A 16,531-nucleotide genomic window follows, 5' to 3' on the forward strand; every position below is an offset into this window, starting at 1 on the left:
TGGCACCCTGTTCAGGTTGTACCCTGCCTTGTGCCCGATGCTTCCTGGGATAGGCTCCAGGTTCCCCTTGACGCTGAAAAGGAATAAGCGGTAGAAGATGGATGGATGGATGGATAACACTTTTAACAGCTTCTGATCATAATTGCACATTGGTTTGTGTGCTTCAGCAATATTTTATTGGTCAACTTGTGTACAAGACTTATACTGTGTGTTTGTAGACAATAAATGTACTGAGCCTTTGAAGTTTGATAATGTTGTGTTTTGTTAATTTTATACTTTTATTCTCATTTTGGATACAATTTTATTTATTTAATGTACTAATTTTGAGTACATCTAACTTAAATGCACTATTAATATTGAATAAATCTAACTTGAATGCTAGTTGAGCCAACTTAGATTGCAGTTGAATAAAGAAGTTGAAATGACTTAAGTTTTCCTAACTACATTTTATAAGTTACAATTACTTTTTTATTTGTTAAGTGAACTTTTCTATTGAAGGACAACAACAGAGTGTGTGAAATGAAAGATTACCCGAAGATTGCAAACAACAGAGAATATAACGGCATCAGAAGATTTTGAGAAAGTTGGATGTTGGAAAGTTCTTGCTGTTAGTGGTGTGTACAAGATCTGTAAGGAATGTAGGGTTGCCAAAGAAATGAAAATAGATCTCAATGACATCTGGATAACAGTGGGGGCTAAAACCATATTATCTAATGAGAGGAGGAGAATATAATCAAATAAAGATTTGGGGACCAAAAATTAACCTTGATTGACAATTTATGTAACAGAGGAAAATGAATGAATGAATGCCTTTTATTGTCACTATACATATGTACAATGAAATTAAGAGCCACTCCTTTTTGTTCCGTGCAAACATATACATTCAATACACAAGAAGAATAAACAGATAAAATGGGTTTATATTTCAATATAATTAGACAGTGCTTGCTTCCACTTTTTATTTTTATTTTGGGGGCATCAATACAAACAGCTGACTATCTGTAGGGGTTATTAGGAATTATCTTAAATAACATAGTTAATGCTGTTGCCTAAAGAAGTGTAGATTTACACTTATTGTCCACTTTATAAGGAATACCTGTACACCTGTACACCTGTTCATTAATGCAATTATTGAATCAGCCAATCACATGGCAGCAACATGCATAAAAACAATGCATATACACGTCAAGAGCTTCAGTTAATTCACATCAAACATCATAATAGGGAAAATGTGATTTCAATGACCTTGGAATTGTTGGTGTCAGAATGGCTGATTTGTAGAAACTGTTGATCTGGGATTTTCGTTCACAATAGTTTCTAGAGTTTGCACAGAATGGTACAAAAACATTCAGTGAGTGACAGTTCTACCTGCAGAAATGCCTAGCTGAGAGAGTGGAGAATGATCAGGAATTGACAAGAAGGCTCCGGTAACTTAAATAACCACACTTTACAACTGTGAAGAAGATAAAAGCATCTATGAACTCACATCATATCAAACCTTAAGATGGATGACTAACAGACCAACAGCAGAAGATCACATTTGGTTCCACATCTCTCAACAAAGAACAAGAAGCTGAGGCTACAGTCTAGTTGAACCGTGAAAAAAATGTCACCTGGTCCAATGAATCTTGATTTCTGCTGCAGCATGCAGAAATCATACTCTGTATGCAAATGTTAGGGTCAGAATTTGGCATCATGGCATGGGGAACGTTGTCTTGGCACACCTTCAATACCAATCAAGAAACGTTTGAATGCCACTGCCTAGTTGAGTATAGTTTCTGACTACAATTTACCCATCTTATAATGACTACTTCCTGCATGATTATGCACCATGTCTCAAAGCACAAGTCATCTCAAACTGGCTCCATGAACATGACAATATATCTCACCATATCTTAGTCTAATTGAACACCTTTTATGATGTGGTAGAAGGGGAGATTTGCAGCATGAAAGTACAGTTGAAAGATCTGTAGCAAGCTGTGTTCACAATGAAATTATCATTTAATTATTAACCAGCACTTGGTTTGGGATATTTAAGGATTTATGATTTTTTTCCCCCATAATTTTACAAACTGAGCAGCTTTCTATGAGAGATTTTTTTTTGTAACATTTTGTAAAGTTGCTTGGTTGTTACTTGGGTGAGTGTCTGTAAATGTACAGTTTTACTGTCAGTACTGGGTGCGAGCTTGGCACATGAAACAATTAGAGTAGCCTTCTTTTCTGCAGGTCAAATGCACACAAAGTTATGTCAAAATGCCCATCTTGGTGAGCATTCACGTAAGCGCATTCGTTTATGTGTTAAGTGAACGTAACCCGTTGGGAAAGAAATCAGATAAGTGTCAATATATTAGATCTGTGCATTAGGTCTTAAAGTGAGAGCAGCCTAATATACCTGCTGCTATCTGTGATTAATGTTAATGAAATATCAAAAGAAAAAGAGATAAATCACTCACTGCTTATGACTGAATAACTTTAGTATCTTCAATAAGGATCAATGTATATTAAATTCATACATGTCCAAGATGATAACTAGAGATTTAGAGGGCTCCACCTCCAGTGAAACACAGTGGTCTATATTCAAGCCATCCATGTGCTCTCCTAGTCTACGAATTGTAAGTCATCTTTGTCCCTGTCTATCTCTTTCTCACCCTATCCTTCTCTATCTCTCTTAACATTTCAAGTGTAATGTTAGTGTGCATTAGAAAAAATATGTTCCTTTATTTTACAGCCATAAAACTAGCATCTGCTCAGTCAATCATAAAGGCATCCCCATGCTCTACAAGTTGCAAGTTATCTCCATTTCTTTCTCTGTCCCTGTCTGTTCTCTCCCTATCCCTTGATACAGAAATCTCTCTCTCTCTCTCTCTCTCTCTCTCTCTCTCTCTCTCTCTCTCTCTCCTTGCATCTTTGACACACACAAAAAAAACAACCACAGTGTAATTTTAGTCTGTATTAGTAGTAATTTTTGTTCTTTGTTTTAGAGCCACTGAAGTAGCGTCTGGCCGGTCCATGCTCAAACCACCCTCGTGTACTGCAAGTCAACAAGTTTTCTCTTTTTCTCTCCCTGTATATCTCTCTGTGTCCTTGTCTCTCTCTGACCCCAGCTACCTCTCTCCCTGTCTCTCTAACCAGATCTATCTCCTTGCATCTCTGACAAACAACTGTATTTCAAGTATAATGTTAGTGTAACATTGTTCTTTGTTTTACTGCCATGTAAGTATGGCAGCGTAATCGTCTGTCATTACTGGTCTTTCACCTTGCCTTGTCTACTCTGGTGTCTCAGGGTGATTTCTGAGCAGCTTGTTTCAGTATTTTTTCCCCCCTGCTTCACTGGTCATATCCTCTGGGTAATGGATCACCAGACTTTCTAGACTCGATCCATCTGGTTGTTGTTATTTTGGGTCCATTTTTCAGGTTGAGAAAAAAAAAAAACACTGCTATGTTCTCCACTTTGTTTATATACAGAGCTAAGCTGTTTAGCTATGTGTGTTTTTTTTTTTTTTTTTTTTTTTTTTTTTTTTTTTTTTACATGGATGTATTAGAAGTCAAGTTTTTCTTTAAATATAAATATTGATACCTCTTAGGAATGTTCTGTAGGTAATCCTTTTTTATTCTTGTTTCTTTCATTTTCTTATCTTTGTTTTTGCTTCCCTTCTCTTTTTGCTGTCCTTTTTAGTAGTTTTGTCCTGGTTTAGGTCTGAGATTGCATGGCAGTTGGCAGTTGGTAACTGACAGTTGACAATTGGTGCTGTTGCCAGTTAGCTTGCTAGGTAGCTAGCGTCTTCAACCATTTTGTCTACTGATTTTAGTTTACTGGTTTCTCAGATTTGACTTAAAATTTGCCCACTTTGTTCTCATATTTTTAAGTTTAATTTAGTATAAAACTTGCAATTAAACTTGATGTTATAGAAGTTTATGTTTTGTTGATTTTTGTTGTTTCTTCTCTCTTGCTTGCCTTGGTTTTTATCATCACTTGGTTCTCTCTGTCTCTACCTATCTTTCTCTCTCTTTCCTTGTCTTTATCTCTCCGTCTCTTTCTCTATCTGTCTCTCAAAATCTATTTCTCCTCTTTTGGGTATCTCCTTCTCTTGCTCTTTCCATCTCTTCAGACCTCGACCTGTCTTTCTTTGTCTCTCTTTTTCTCCATCTTTGTCTTTCCCTCTCTGACAGTCTCTTTCCTTCTCTGTTCCTCGCTCTCCCTCTTTTTTTTCTCTCTCTTTCTCTGGTAGTATTTATTAATTCTAATACTTTTTTAAACAACCATTGAAATCAGTCTGGTGGCTCAAGACATTTACTGCACGTTTATTTTACAAGTGGTACGTTTCTTTTAGACTCTTTCTTTTTTTGACACTTTCTAATTGTCTCTTATAATTGTTGTGCCAGTGATAAGCAGTAATATATTTTTCTCTTTTGTTTACAGCGTTCATCTTACCTGCCGAAAAGAAGCAAATCCCCCCATCCCTGCCCATCTGTAAAAACTGCAAATTTTCCAATAATTTAATCAGTTGATGTAATTTGTTTGTTTGTTTGTTTGTTTGTAATGTTAAGAGAGACTGTAAGGAATTAGCAAACATGGAACACTTTACAGATAAATGTTTCCCTTTGAGACATATGTTTTTGTTCTTAGTTTAGTATTTTTACAGAATTGTGAAAGATCTATAAGTTAATAAAAAATCTGTTTTTATTGCAGAAGATTTGTTTGAATTTTTTAAACAAGAGTTATTATCACTGTAGGTACACCGTTAACTAGCAGAAAAGTTGAACAAAAATTATCTTTTTTATTTACTGCAGGTAAACCATAAATTAACAGAAATTTCCATTTTTTTAATTACAGGACAAAGTTCGGGTAAAGTGCTGCCTGTGTGTTTTCTGTTATATTATGGCTTTATTTCTTAGATTGTGGAGCGCACTGTGTGTACATATATATACAGTATCTCACAAAAGTGAGTACACCCCTCACATTTTTGTAAATATTTGATTATATCTTATCATGTGACAACACTGAAGAAATGACACTTTGCTACAATGTAAAGTAGTGAGTGTACAGCTTGTGTAACAGTGTAAATTTGCTGTCCCCTCAAAATAACTCAACATACAGCCATTAATGTCTAAACCGCTGGCAACAAAAGTGAGTACACCCCTAAGTGAAAATGTCCAAATTGGGCCCAATTAGCCATTTTCCCTCCCCGGTGTCATGTGACTTGTTACAAGTGTTGCAAGGTCTGAGATGTGAATGGCAAGCAGGTGTGTTAAATTTGGTGTCATCGCTCTCACACTCCCTCATACTGGTCACTCGCTGAGGATCTGAAAAAAAGAATTGTTGCTCTACATAAAGATGGCCTGGCACTGAGCTGCAGCACGGTGGCCAAGACCATACAATGGTTTAACAGTACAGGTTCCACTCAGAACAGGCCTCGCCATGGTCGACCAAAGAAGTTGAGTGCACGTGCTCAGCGTCATATCCAGAGGTTGTCTTTGGGAAATAGACGTATGAGTGCTGCCAGCATTGCTGCAGAGGTTGAAGGGGTTGGGGGTCAGCCTGTCAGTGCTCAGACCACTGCATCAAATTTGTCTGCATGGCCGTTGTCCCAGAAGGAAGCCTTTTCTAAAGATGATGCACAAGAAAGCCCGCAAACAATTTGCTGAAGACAAGCAGACTAAGGACATGGATTACTGGAACCATGCAATTTGGTCTGATGAACTTATGTATGGTCCACGTCAACTTATGTGGTTCAGATGGTGTCAAGCGTGTGTGGCCGCAACCAGGTGAGGAGTACAAAGACAAGTGTGTCTTGCCTACAGTCAAGCATGGTGGTGGGAGTGTCATGGTCTGGAGCTGCATGAGTGCAGATGGCACTGGGGAGCTACAGTTCATTGCGGGAACGGCATTGAATGGCAACATGTACTGTGACATACTGAAGCAGACAGTGATCCCCTCCCTTCAGAGACTGGGCCGCAGGGCGGTATTCCAGCATGATAACGACCCCAAACACACCTCCAAGATGACCACTGCCTTGCTAAAGAAGCTGAGGGTGAATGTGATTGACTGGCCAAACATGTCTCCAGACCTAAAACCTATTGAGCATCTGTGGGGCATCCTCAAATGGAAGGTAGAGGAGCACAAGGTCTCTAACAACCACCAGCTCTGTGATGTCGTCATGGAGGAGTGGAAGAGGACTCCAGTGGCATCCAGTGAAGCTCTGGTGAACTCCATGCCCAAGAGGGTTAAGGCAGTGCTGGAAAATAATTGTGGCCACTCAAAATATTGACACTTTGGGCCCAATTTCTACATTTTCACTTAGGGATGTACTCGCTTTTGTTGCCAGTGGTTTAGACATTAATGGCTGTGTGTTGAGTTATTTTGAGGGGACAGAAAATTTACACTGTTATACAAGCTGTACACTCACTACTTTACATTGTAGTAAAGTGTCATTTGATCAGTGTTGTCACATGAAAAGATATAATCAAATATTTACAAAAATGTGAGGGGTGTACTCACTTTTGTGAGATACTGTGTGTGTGTGTGTGTGTGTGTGTGTGTGTGTGTGTGTGTGTGTGTGTGTGTGCGTGTGTGTGTATATATATGTATATATCCTCAGATTCTTGTTCTTGGCTGACAGTAGTGGAACCTGATGTGGTCTTCTTCTGTTGTAGTTCATCCACCTCAAGGTTTGATGCATTGTGTGTTCTGAGATGCTTGGAAGGTGGGAGGAAACCAGAGAACTTGGAAGAAATCCATGGGGACACAGGGAGAACATGCATGGACACTCCACACAGACGGTAATCTGAGGTCAAGATTGAACCTGGGACCCTGGAGCTGTGAGGCAGTAGTGCTACAAAGGTATATATTAGCTGCATTGTTAACCATCCAAGAATAAGCACTGGAATCTGGAAAATATTTCAGTGGGATTCAAACCTAAAATCCAATGCTGTACCTATGCCTCTGGTGTTAAAGCCTTCATTACTGTATTCTAGTAAAAAAGAACCCTTCTGTGAGCTGGTGTATTCAAATGGTTGACTGCTGATGTACATACAAATTTTACAATTTATTTGTTGATTCATTTTCAGTAAGCATGATGAATTTGGAGCCTGTCTCGGGGACATTGGGCGGAAATACACCCTGGATGGGAGACCAGTCCATTGAAGGGTGCCATTCACACTCATTCACAGTTCACACCTAGGGAAGGTTTAGATTCCAGTCCACTTACTGGCACGGTTTTGGGAGGAAACTCCCACAACTACTCGCTACACCACTCTGCTGCCCTTTAATGGTTTATAAAAGTATACAGGTTTTCAAAAACACCAATGCAGGCTGGTGGACAAGTGGGATTTTATTTTTTACAGTAACCTCTGACGCGCACCGAAAGAAGGTGCAGTGCTGCTTTCTGACCACAAGATGGCATCTCATACAAAATACAAAAATGGAATACCAGAGTGTGAGAACCACGGTTTTTACGTTACATTACATTTATGGCATTTGGCAGACGCCCTTATCCAGAGCGACTTATTTATGCTCTCATTTATACGACTGAGCAATCGAGGGTTAAGGGCCTTGCCCAAGGGCCCAACAGTGGTAGCTTGGTAGTGCTGGGGCTTTTAGTCCTGACCCTCTAATCAGTAACCCAGAGCCTTTAACCACTGAGCAACCACTGCCACACTTTTTGTTTTTGTTTGTTTATTATATACAATGCAGTGTGCACTCTGGCATCTCTCTGCTGTTCTATATGAATTAAAATGCTAAATGTATCCTACCTAAACACAGACTATATAAAAAGTGAAGTCTGACAAGTTTTAGTTGCAGCCAATATATTTAATATTAAGCCTATTTTGATTTAGTGAAAAAAAAATACTTAAGCTTGATTGAGTACTGCATTTCTATAACAAATGGTTAAGCTACATTTCCATGCTGAAACTGATGTTAAGCGAAAAAGACTTAAGTGACAGAAAAAAAAAATTTGTAACTATAATTAGCATCAGTAACCAAGCATGGTTCTTACTGAATAACTTTTGTAATTATTGATATTACAGTTTAGTAATAACAGATTAGCAAAAGAATGCAAGCCAGTTTCTATACATTTGAGCCAGTGTTAAGCTATTACATTTAAATAATTGTATATTTAGGTTGCTATATCTTACAGCAGATGCTGTTGTTATAACATGAGGTTATTGCTGAATTGAAGGAAAGAGCTCAAGCTGAATACATACAACTGTTTAAAACTTAGTATTGTGTTCTGCACGTTAGGTTAAAAAAGAAATGTCTTAAAAGCCCAGTCATCTCATATCTGAACTTCCAGCAATTGTTCCAGCTCAAATCTTATCTAGCTGCCCTTCTGGCCGATGGTTCACATCTTTAAAGACTCACTTGCAAAAGAAAAAAAAAATTCTTCTTCATCTCTATGTGTGTTTTGGTGTTAAGGATGTAAAATCAACTATGTTGTTAGTGGTTATTGTTAGTTAAGTGATGTGGAATAACAAACACAAGTGCTTTCAGTTTTATTTAAATACGTGTTATATGATATAATCCTTATGTGCAATCCCACAGCTGTACAGTATTTGTTTATTTGGTCCAAATCTTGTGTTGCACCTTTAAATGCCCTTATGAATCAAAAGATACTTTTGAAAAATCCTTACATTTATCATTTATACCACTCTATATCAATTGCTTTATTTTGAAAGTCTCTTTTAGTAAACAGTAAATAGCCAAACTGGCAATTTAAAAAATGTAACCAATGTGTTACGGTCAGTATAGTTAAAATGTCCCATTTATGATCTCTGCTTCTAAAACACACACACACACACACACACACACACACACAGTGTGTGTGTGTGTGTGTGTGTGAGTGTGTGTGTGTGTGTGTGTGTGTGTGTGTGTGTTTATTTTTGTATAGATTACTATATGTAACTGGAAGATATGGGTAGTACAAATAGGTATGCCTCCCATGGTTTCAGGCTTTATATCATCTTCTTTGCCACACAGTGTTGAAAAAAAACAAACAAACAAGCTGTGTATCACTCGTAGCACATTGCTAACAGATTTGTCCACTCAGAAACAAAGCATCCGTCCTAAGCTTCCGAAAACAAAGGATTGCATGAGATGTCTCGGCATGAAGTGTGTTATTTCTAGCATCTAGGTGAACAGTGTATTGATCTTACAGACACCATGGGGAAGAGGGTCAGAGATTACCATTGATTATTTGTGTTGATATAATTTAGATGTGTGTCCTGTTTTGTTTTGTTTTTAAATAGTTAAAAATAAACCCAGGACTTGTTTGTCTTATGTATTTGGTTTGATAGCATTTTAGCTACTATGTGGAGATAGTGTAACTGTTACAGGATGAGTGTACAGAATAGATCACAGTTTCATTTGTACAACAGTGGCGGCTAAGACGTTTATATACATTTATGTACTTTATGTATTTGGCACACTCCCGTATGCAGGGCATCTTATAGAAGTGCTTTGAAGTCTCTGTCCATAAATACATCCTGATATTGGTTCACTAGCTCACAGACCAAGAACACTATCAGTATAAAAACTCTGTTGGGGAGGTAATATAGTAAGAAAAGCACACAGACAGAACGATTTTAAAAAAAAATATTGTATTTATTTATTTATTTATTTAAAATGTCATTTAATTAGCTATCTGACCAAATGAGAAGAATATAATGAGATAACGATTTGGGGATCAAGACTGACAATTTGAATAACAAAGGAAGAAAATGGTTTATGTTTCATAAGACAATATTTGGTTCCACTTTAAAAAAAAAAAAAAAATATTTTGGGGACATCATTAGCCTTGGCTTAAATAACATAGTTTATGTTACTGCCTGCATAAGAGTAAGCGTATTTATGTGGCAGCCACAAAACATGTTTAAATAGACTCAATATATGAAGCTGAGGTAAGTTTGGCCACAGATGCAGCAGCGCGCGCTGCGTGTTCACTGGACTGTGACGTTGCGTCGTGTTTCCTATAAAGTCTGCGCGCGCGCGCGCCCAAAGCAGCTGAGAGAGCACTGCCTCAGACATGAGTTTCACGCGCTTTCAAGACTTCAATTCATTTAAATTCGAATAATTTATCTTGATATTCATCTTTAATCCTGGGACTTGTGAGGCTATTCTATTGGAAGCTTCAGTATATTGTTTCCCAAATTTTATCCAGACCATTTTAAGGGAAAACACTCACAACACTCGCACCTGCGCGCGAGACTGCTCTTCACTGGAGTTCGGGACGCTTGTTTCCATTATATGGGACTTACCTCGCCGGATCTGATACTCTGAACTGTATGCAAGTGTGTTCTTGTCAAAGGGATCTCTATTGAACAATAACATTAAGTGTTTTTTTCTCAACTGGACGGAAGGGCGCACGCTGTTATACGGAGTTTAAGCTGCTTCACGAGTCACTTGGAGTGAGTGATACTGTAGAGAACCGACACCTTCTCTGAACACACTGAATGAATATGACTCCGAGAGAAAGCGCGGCTTTCATACTCGTGCTTTTTCACTGCTTGACTCCAGCAAATGGTAAGTAGTCATCTTTTAAATCAACCATCTCGCATTTATCCTATCTGTGTTTCGAATTGATGACTTGCTCCTTCAGGGTACTGAAAACATCAGAGATGTTGGCGTTGTGGTAGACTGGTGGTCACACTTTGAAAGAAATCTTAAGTGTTCATTAATACTATGAATAAACAGTTGCTATACCAGTCCATGAAGCGCATCAAGTCCATTTCTCCTCTTTGGCACCTGTGTGACTTTATAGATGTTTGGATGCGCTCGTGCAGGTAATGCAGTTCCATGTTAATGCACAGGAGGGAGTTTAGTCCCAGCGATGCACTGATTCTGAGCTTCAATGACGCTGTGTACCTGCTCAGCTTTGAGGAAATCATCAAGCTGACTGTTCAAGTCTTTATTGAAGCTCTAGTTTGCTTTTGCTGGTTTTTATGTAAGTGATTGTGGGTGATCAATTGGTTAGTAGTCAAAACAAACAAACAAACAAACAAAAAAACATGCTGATTTGTCCTTCCTGCAAATGTGGTTGGTCAATATCAGAAAGTAGCCTTAAACAACGGACAGTGATTCCCAACTTGAAAAAGTAGTCCGCACCTTGCATACACTGGCCCTGGATTCATTTGTCATTTTTTTGTTTTCACTATGAAGTTGAACCCAAAACAGTAGAACTGAGTGGAATTTCCAGTGTGGGAACAGAATTTCTGTTTACAGGAGAAAGATCCATTGACTGTCCGGCTCTCTCAGACCATAAATAAATATGAATATAAAGGGTGGATGTTGCTTAAGATGCTGCAGATACACATCTTCCTCTTAGTATCCAAACAAATAGAGACTCCTGCTTTGATCTAAAGAGAGGAAATACCACTCCTCCCACCTGTAGCCATTTTGGTCTTCATGCTTTGTCTACAAGGTTTCCATGTAGATTTCCTTCGCTGTCCACATGCCGAGCGTGGGAAACACACATGGAGGAAGTGGATGGAGAGCCAGGAGGCGCCCTGGAATTGTTCTGGCCTACCGAGGTCAGGGAAACGTGACACACTGCCCGAATAAAGATTCCTTCCCCAAGCATCTTGCATGCCCAGTTAGCTGTAAATACAACTCATATATTCACTCGGTATGAAAATGTATGCCATTGTTTTCTGAAGGCCTAAAATGCATTGTTTATACTAAATATGTAATCAAAAAAGGTGTGTAGTGAAGGTGATTGTTTAAGAAATAAGAGAGTATTTAAAGCAAGTATTAAAAAAGTGCATGGAATATTTGACAAATCAAGATTTCTTAGCAAAATAAATTTAACCAAGCACCAAGGTTCTGCTCTGTGAAATGTTCTCATGGATTTCAGTAAATAGGTATAGCGGTCTTGTGGTTGTACTGCATATGGAGGGAGCAATCAATGCACTGTTTTACAAAATAGTGAGCTGATAGATTTTTGAACAATTGAAAGGATTAGTAGATGCAAAGATATCTGTGAGTCTTAGCAGTATTCTTTGATGAGGCAAATCTGATGGCTTTGTGTTGTGTTTCTGGTACAGCTATTGATTTCCTACTGATTGACTGTTGAATACATTAGGGGGTTATCAAACTTTTTTCAGGCCTTTAAATTCAACGGACTAGCTCAGTACAGATTTATTTCATGAACATAATCCAACTATTGAAATAATATGCTCATTACAGAAATGTGTACTTAAATAATTAATTCTTTCTCTCTTTCACGCTTACTAGCCACATTATCCTGATCAGGGTTATAGTGGATCAAAAGCCTACGTTCAAATTTTTGAAATATTTAAAATAATTGCTTTTATTTTTGTGATCAGCTAAAATGTGGAATGTACTTTCCTGAAATAGTTACATAGTTCCTAGAATGGTTATAGCAATTGAACATTAGTCAGTGTTCTTTCTGAACTGGTATTTACTGTAAATTAGTCAGTGGAGGAACAGAATTCTTTGTGGATTATTCATCACCCTGATTGCTCATTAAGCTCTGAGAATAAGACAAAATCTGACTTTGGCCTTTCCTATTAAACATTTAGTAATTTAGCACTGGGACAGTAGTAAAATATGCTTAATTGGTGTAGATATTGTCCAGGGACCATTTCAAATTGATTTTTTTCATACATGAGGGTGAAATTTGACTTCCAATTTTGAAGTACTCTCCAACCACTGAGGCAATACAGTCTCTCATAGAAATGTTTTAACACGTCTAGAAGACGGTTGCACCAGAAGAAAGTAAGCCCTATTAAAGTGTAGTTTGAATTTTAAACGGCCACTATGTTCAGGGTTACCGAATTTTTTTTAAATTGCACCACTCAGCATAGGTTAGTTATAACGTAGTTATAATCATAATATCTGCCATAAACAGAACTACTCGTTAATTCTGTTACAGTGCACAGGTATGGTCTTTACCAACGTTAAATGTATATTTTTATTTTATACTTTTAAAATCAGGCATCATAACAAGCACTTTACTCGACTGGTGCAAAATGTCATAGGTCAAATTGAGATTATTGGCAAGGAACATCATAAACTATTTTAAACATTTTACAATTAATGTAATGCTGTACTTTATCCTGTCATTCACCATATTCAAAGGCAGATAAATTTCACAACAGCCTCATTATGTTTTGCTGCTAGGATTTGTTACTAAAATACCATTGCTGCATGAGAGCCCAAGCAGAACAAGTGCAGATACTAGAGATGGATAAGTTGAGTCACCACTTTTAATATTTGACTAATATGAGAGACAGACCTTACTTGAAGTAAATGTTACTGAAATGAAATACAGATGCTAACTGCTTCCCTGTGTCCCAATCACAGATGTAGTATTTCTTGTTTTGTCAGCTCATGTTTCTTCTCTCAGAAGGCTTTCTGTGTGCACTGTGGAGGAGATCTGTGATGCACTAATACAGGAGGCTGAGAAGCATACAGTAGATAGAGGTCAGCCATGTGCAAAATCAAATCATCTTTCAATAGAGGAGTGGAATTTGTGAGCACACTATGCATTACAGGGTCTCTCTGTAGTTGAAAGGCAGGTGCCAACACAGGGGCTGTGAATGTTAATGTTGGTTATCTCTTGATCCCTCCGGTGTTTGACAGAGTGGGAATTATTGTGGTAGGCAGTGGACCAGTGAAATGGTTAATAGCTTACACACATGCTTTATAATTGGCCTAAATGTGGCTGATGATGTTTCCCTCATGCCATATAATAAACAGATTAGTTTCAGAGCCCGCTATAATACATTTTCATACTTTCTTATTGCAATTTCAGGGTGAATGTCCTTCACCAGTCCTACACCAAATCCTGTGAGATTTAGTGCATATTATGAGAGCTTATGGGATTCTATTCCACTTTTGAAGGATATAGTATGTATTGTTTGTTATACCCTAGAGTATAACCTTATTTGAGTGGTATTACTTGTAAAACCTGACTGTGACGGTATATTTGGCCAGTTGTTCTACTACTTGTATTTTTGTAAGAATGGGAGAGATTTGGACAGTTCTCTGAGGACTGAACTTTAAGCTAATAAAAAGTCTGGTCTTTTTGATGTTGTCTTAACCTAGCAGCTTGGAAGCAGGACAAACTGGAATATGACTGTATGCTTGTGAAAAGCAAGTCTCACTATTTAAGACATTCTCCTGTTTTGGCAGATCAGGTACTAATGAATATCCTCAGGGATATTAATTCCCTTGAAACACAATGATAAAAGAGCAGAATGGATATGCAGTAAACAAAATAAGGGTGGTCATTCTCTGGGGAGTATCCCAGGGCAAACAATTAATGCTTGTCTTTTACCCTATTTTCTTTCATGAGGCCTGTATGCATTTGAACACTTTTGTTCTTAGTGTCAGTGAACCTCGTGCCAAGGCTACAGGAATTGTGATTCTCTATTGTTGTGTGGGTGTGCATGCTCCAAAATGATTGCCTCCTCTGAGACGCCTTTACGGGCACACTGCATCACACAGTGAGTGAACAGGAAGAACAGGGAGTCCTGAATTAACTGCAGTGAAGGGAATTCCGCACATTATGCCTAGCAATTTCAGGGCTGTTAGGTGAAATTTCCTCATCACACACAGACAATCCATGACTAAACTTAAAAGTAGTACTCTCAATACATTGCTGAGGTAGAGCTCCATTGGTCTAAGTCACTTGTTCTTAACCTGGTTTTAGTTTGTTGGATCACTCAAATGAACTCCAAATTGGTATATATATATATATATATATATATATATATATATATATATATATATATATATATATATATATATATATAAAGTCAGTGATGTCTCCTGTTTTGTTTTCCTTTAATGTTTCATTGGGGAATAATTTCTTAAATGTACACATTGGATCAATTTTTTCCTGTTCTCATGATACAGTATATTGGAATTAAATGAATAAGAAATTTAGAAGAAGAAGGATCCATAGCACAGAGAAAGGGCTGCCTGAGCAACTCTCAACTCATTTCACTGACAGTTTAATGACTGGAACTGGAGCCCAAGCAAGTTTGCTAAATCCTGCATCCTTTATGTACCCAGACTATACAGTATTACATATATTCATGCCTGTTACATACTTTTAATGAGCTTCTATGAGAACCATGATCCAGGCCCCTTGAAGCACCGCAGCAAACTGTATTTCTGACATTTTTCAGACACTGTTCTGAGGAATGCAGGCCCCAGCTGTTGAAGAGGGGGCGAAGCTGCTTGTGAGGTCAACAATGGGCAGGAGTCAGGGGCAGGTGGGGGTGGAAGAAGGGGGCACGTGGGCGCAGAGAGACAGATATGATGGAAATTTATAAGAAAGAACGCTTTTTAAGTACTGCTGGAGGCCCTGCTGAACAAACCAGCTGTGAGGATGAGCAATGAAAGTTTGTGGACTTTAAGTACTGTGTTTCTCACCAGTATATGAATGCAGGTCCACATCTGTGAGAATGTACTAATGGGAGAGGGAATGTGTGCATGTGTGTGTTTTGTGTGTAACTGCCCATGTGCATAATTACCGGTTGACACCAATATAAAAGGAATGATCCAGAATCATAAGCTACTGGCACAAAATGCAGGGACCAAAGTCAATTAGCAACACTCTGGCTACTGGTCTTTCTCTTTTATTCACCCACAGCCTCATGCACTACTCTAACTTTTAATGAGGATGTTTTTCATAGGATTTTAATAGGAAATCCTGCAATAAATTACAAGTGACATGGACCACATGTCCATGGGGTATTGACATTGGAATGAAACCTTTTACTGATGCAAGCTGCAGTGTTACTATTTTATTTTAGTTTTACTCTTTTCACAGATTTTGCTGACACATAGTGATATGTATGTGATATGTAGGGCAGGTTTTATCATGCTTTTTATCTTGTGAAATGGCATGACATCTGTAAAGATGTACTAAACTATCAAAATACTCCTACAATTTAATTAGACAGGGAAAACCTCACAATTAAAAGTGGCCGGGGAATACTGAAATACTTTGCAATAAGAAAAGTGATACTTTTTAGCTGAGCGAGTTACAGTAATATAGCTGTATTTAAAGTACGAGTTTTCGGTAGAGGTGCAGTATCCGTCTGAGAGAGGTGGGGACACAAGTAATATCCCTTCCTTTTAACTAACCTTGGAGCATAAAACAACAATGATGTTATAGCAGACTGGGAGGAAGTTCGTATTAAGTAGCAACATTGGTGGGTAAGTTCATTCTTCCAATGCAGCTGTGTTTTTATACTTACTTTCACAATACACAGAACAGATTTAATTGGTTTTGTGTGGTTGTGTGTTTGCAGGTGTGCAAGACCGATGGTAGGGTGCAGTGGCTGAACGTCATGTTTATATGCATATTGGTTCAGTCTGAAGCTTTTTTGAATAGAGGGGAAATAGGGAAGCAGTAAGAGAGTGTGTGTATAGGAGAAAGAACGAGAGAGCGCACGCGAGAGAGAGAGAGAGAGAGAGAGAGAGAGAGAGAGAGAGAGAAATTGTGACTGATGGTAACCCTCATTAGGAACTGAAGACATTTTTGTTACTCTGCAGTTT

At 38.1% G+C, this 16,531-nt stretch overlaps 1 protein-coding gene across 1 annotated transcript in view; it reads left to right on the top strand.

Annotated features, from left to right (window-relative positions):
- Positions 1–9,984: 9,984 nt before the first annotated feature.
- The window catches only part of kdrl (kinase insert domain receptor like), a 44,279-nt gene continuing 37,732 nt past the window's right edge, over positions 9,985–16,531 (top strand). The window contains exon 1 of the mRNA XM_017474616.3: positions 9,985–10,519. Coding sequence (XP_017330105.1) covers positions 10,450–10,519 — 70 coding nt within the window. The 5' untranslated portion in view covers positions 9,985–10,449. The remainder of the gene's footprint in view (positions 10,520–16,531) is intronic.

The sequence above is a fragment of the Ictalurus punctatus genome, chromosome 8 (genome assembly GCF_001660625.3).
Source record: "Ictalurus punctatus breed USDA103 chromosome 8, Coco_2.0, whole genome shotgun sequence".
In the NCBI taxonomy this organism is placed as follows: Eukaryota; Metazoa; Chordata; class Actinopteri; order Siluriformes; family Ictaluridae; genus Ictalurus; species Ictalurus punctatus.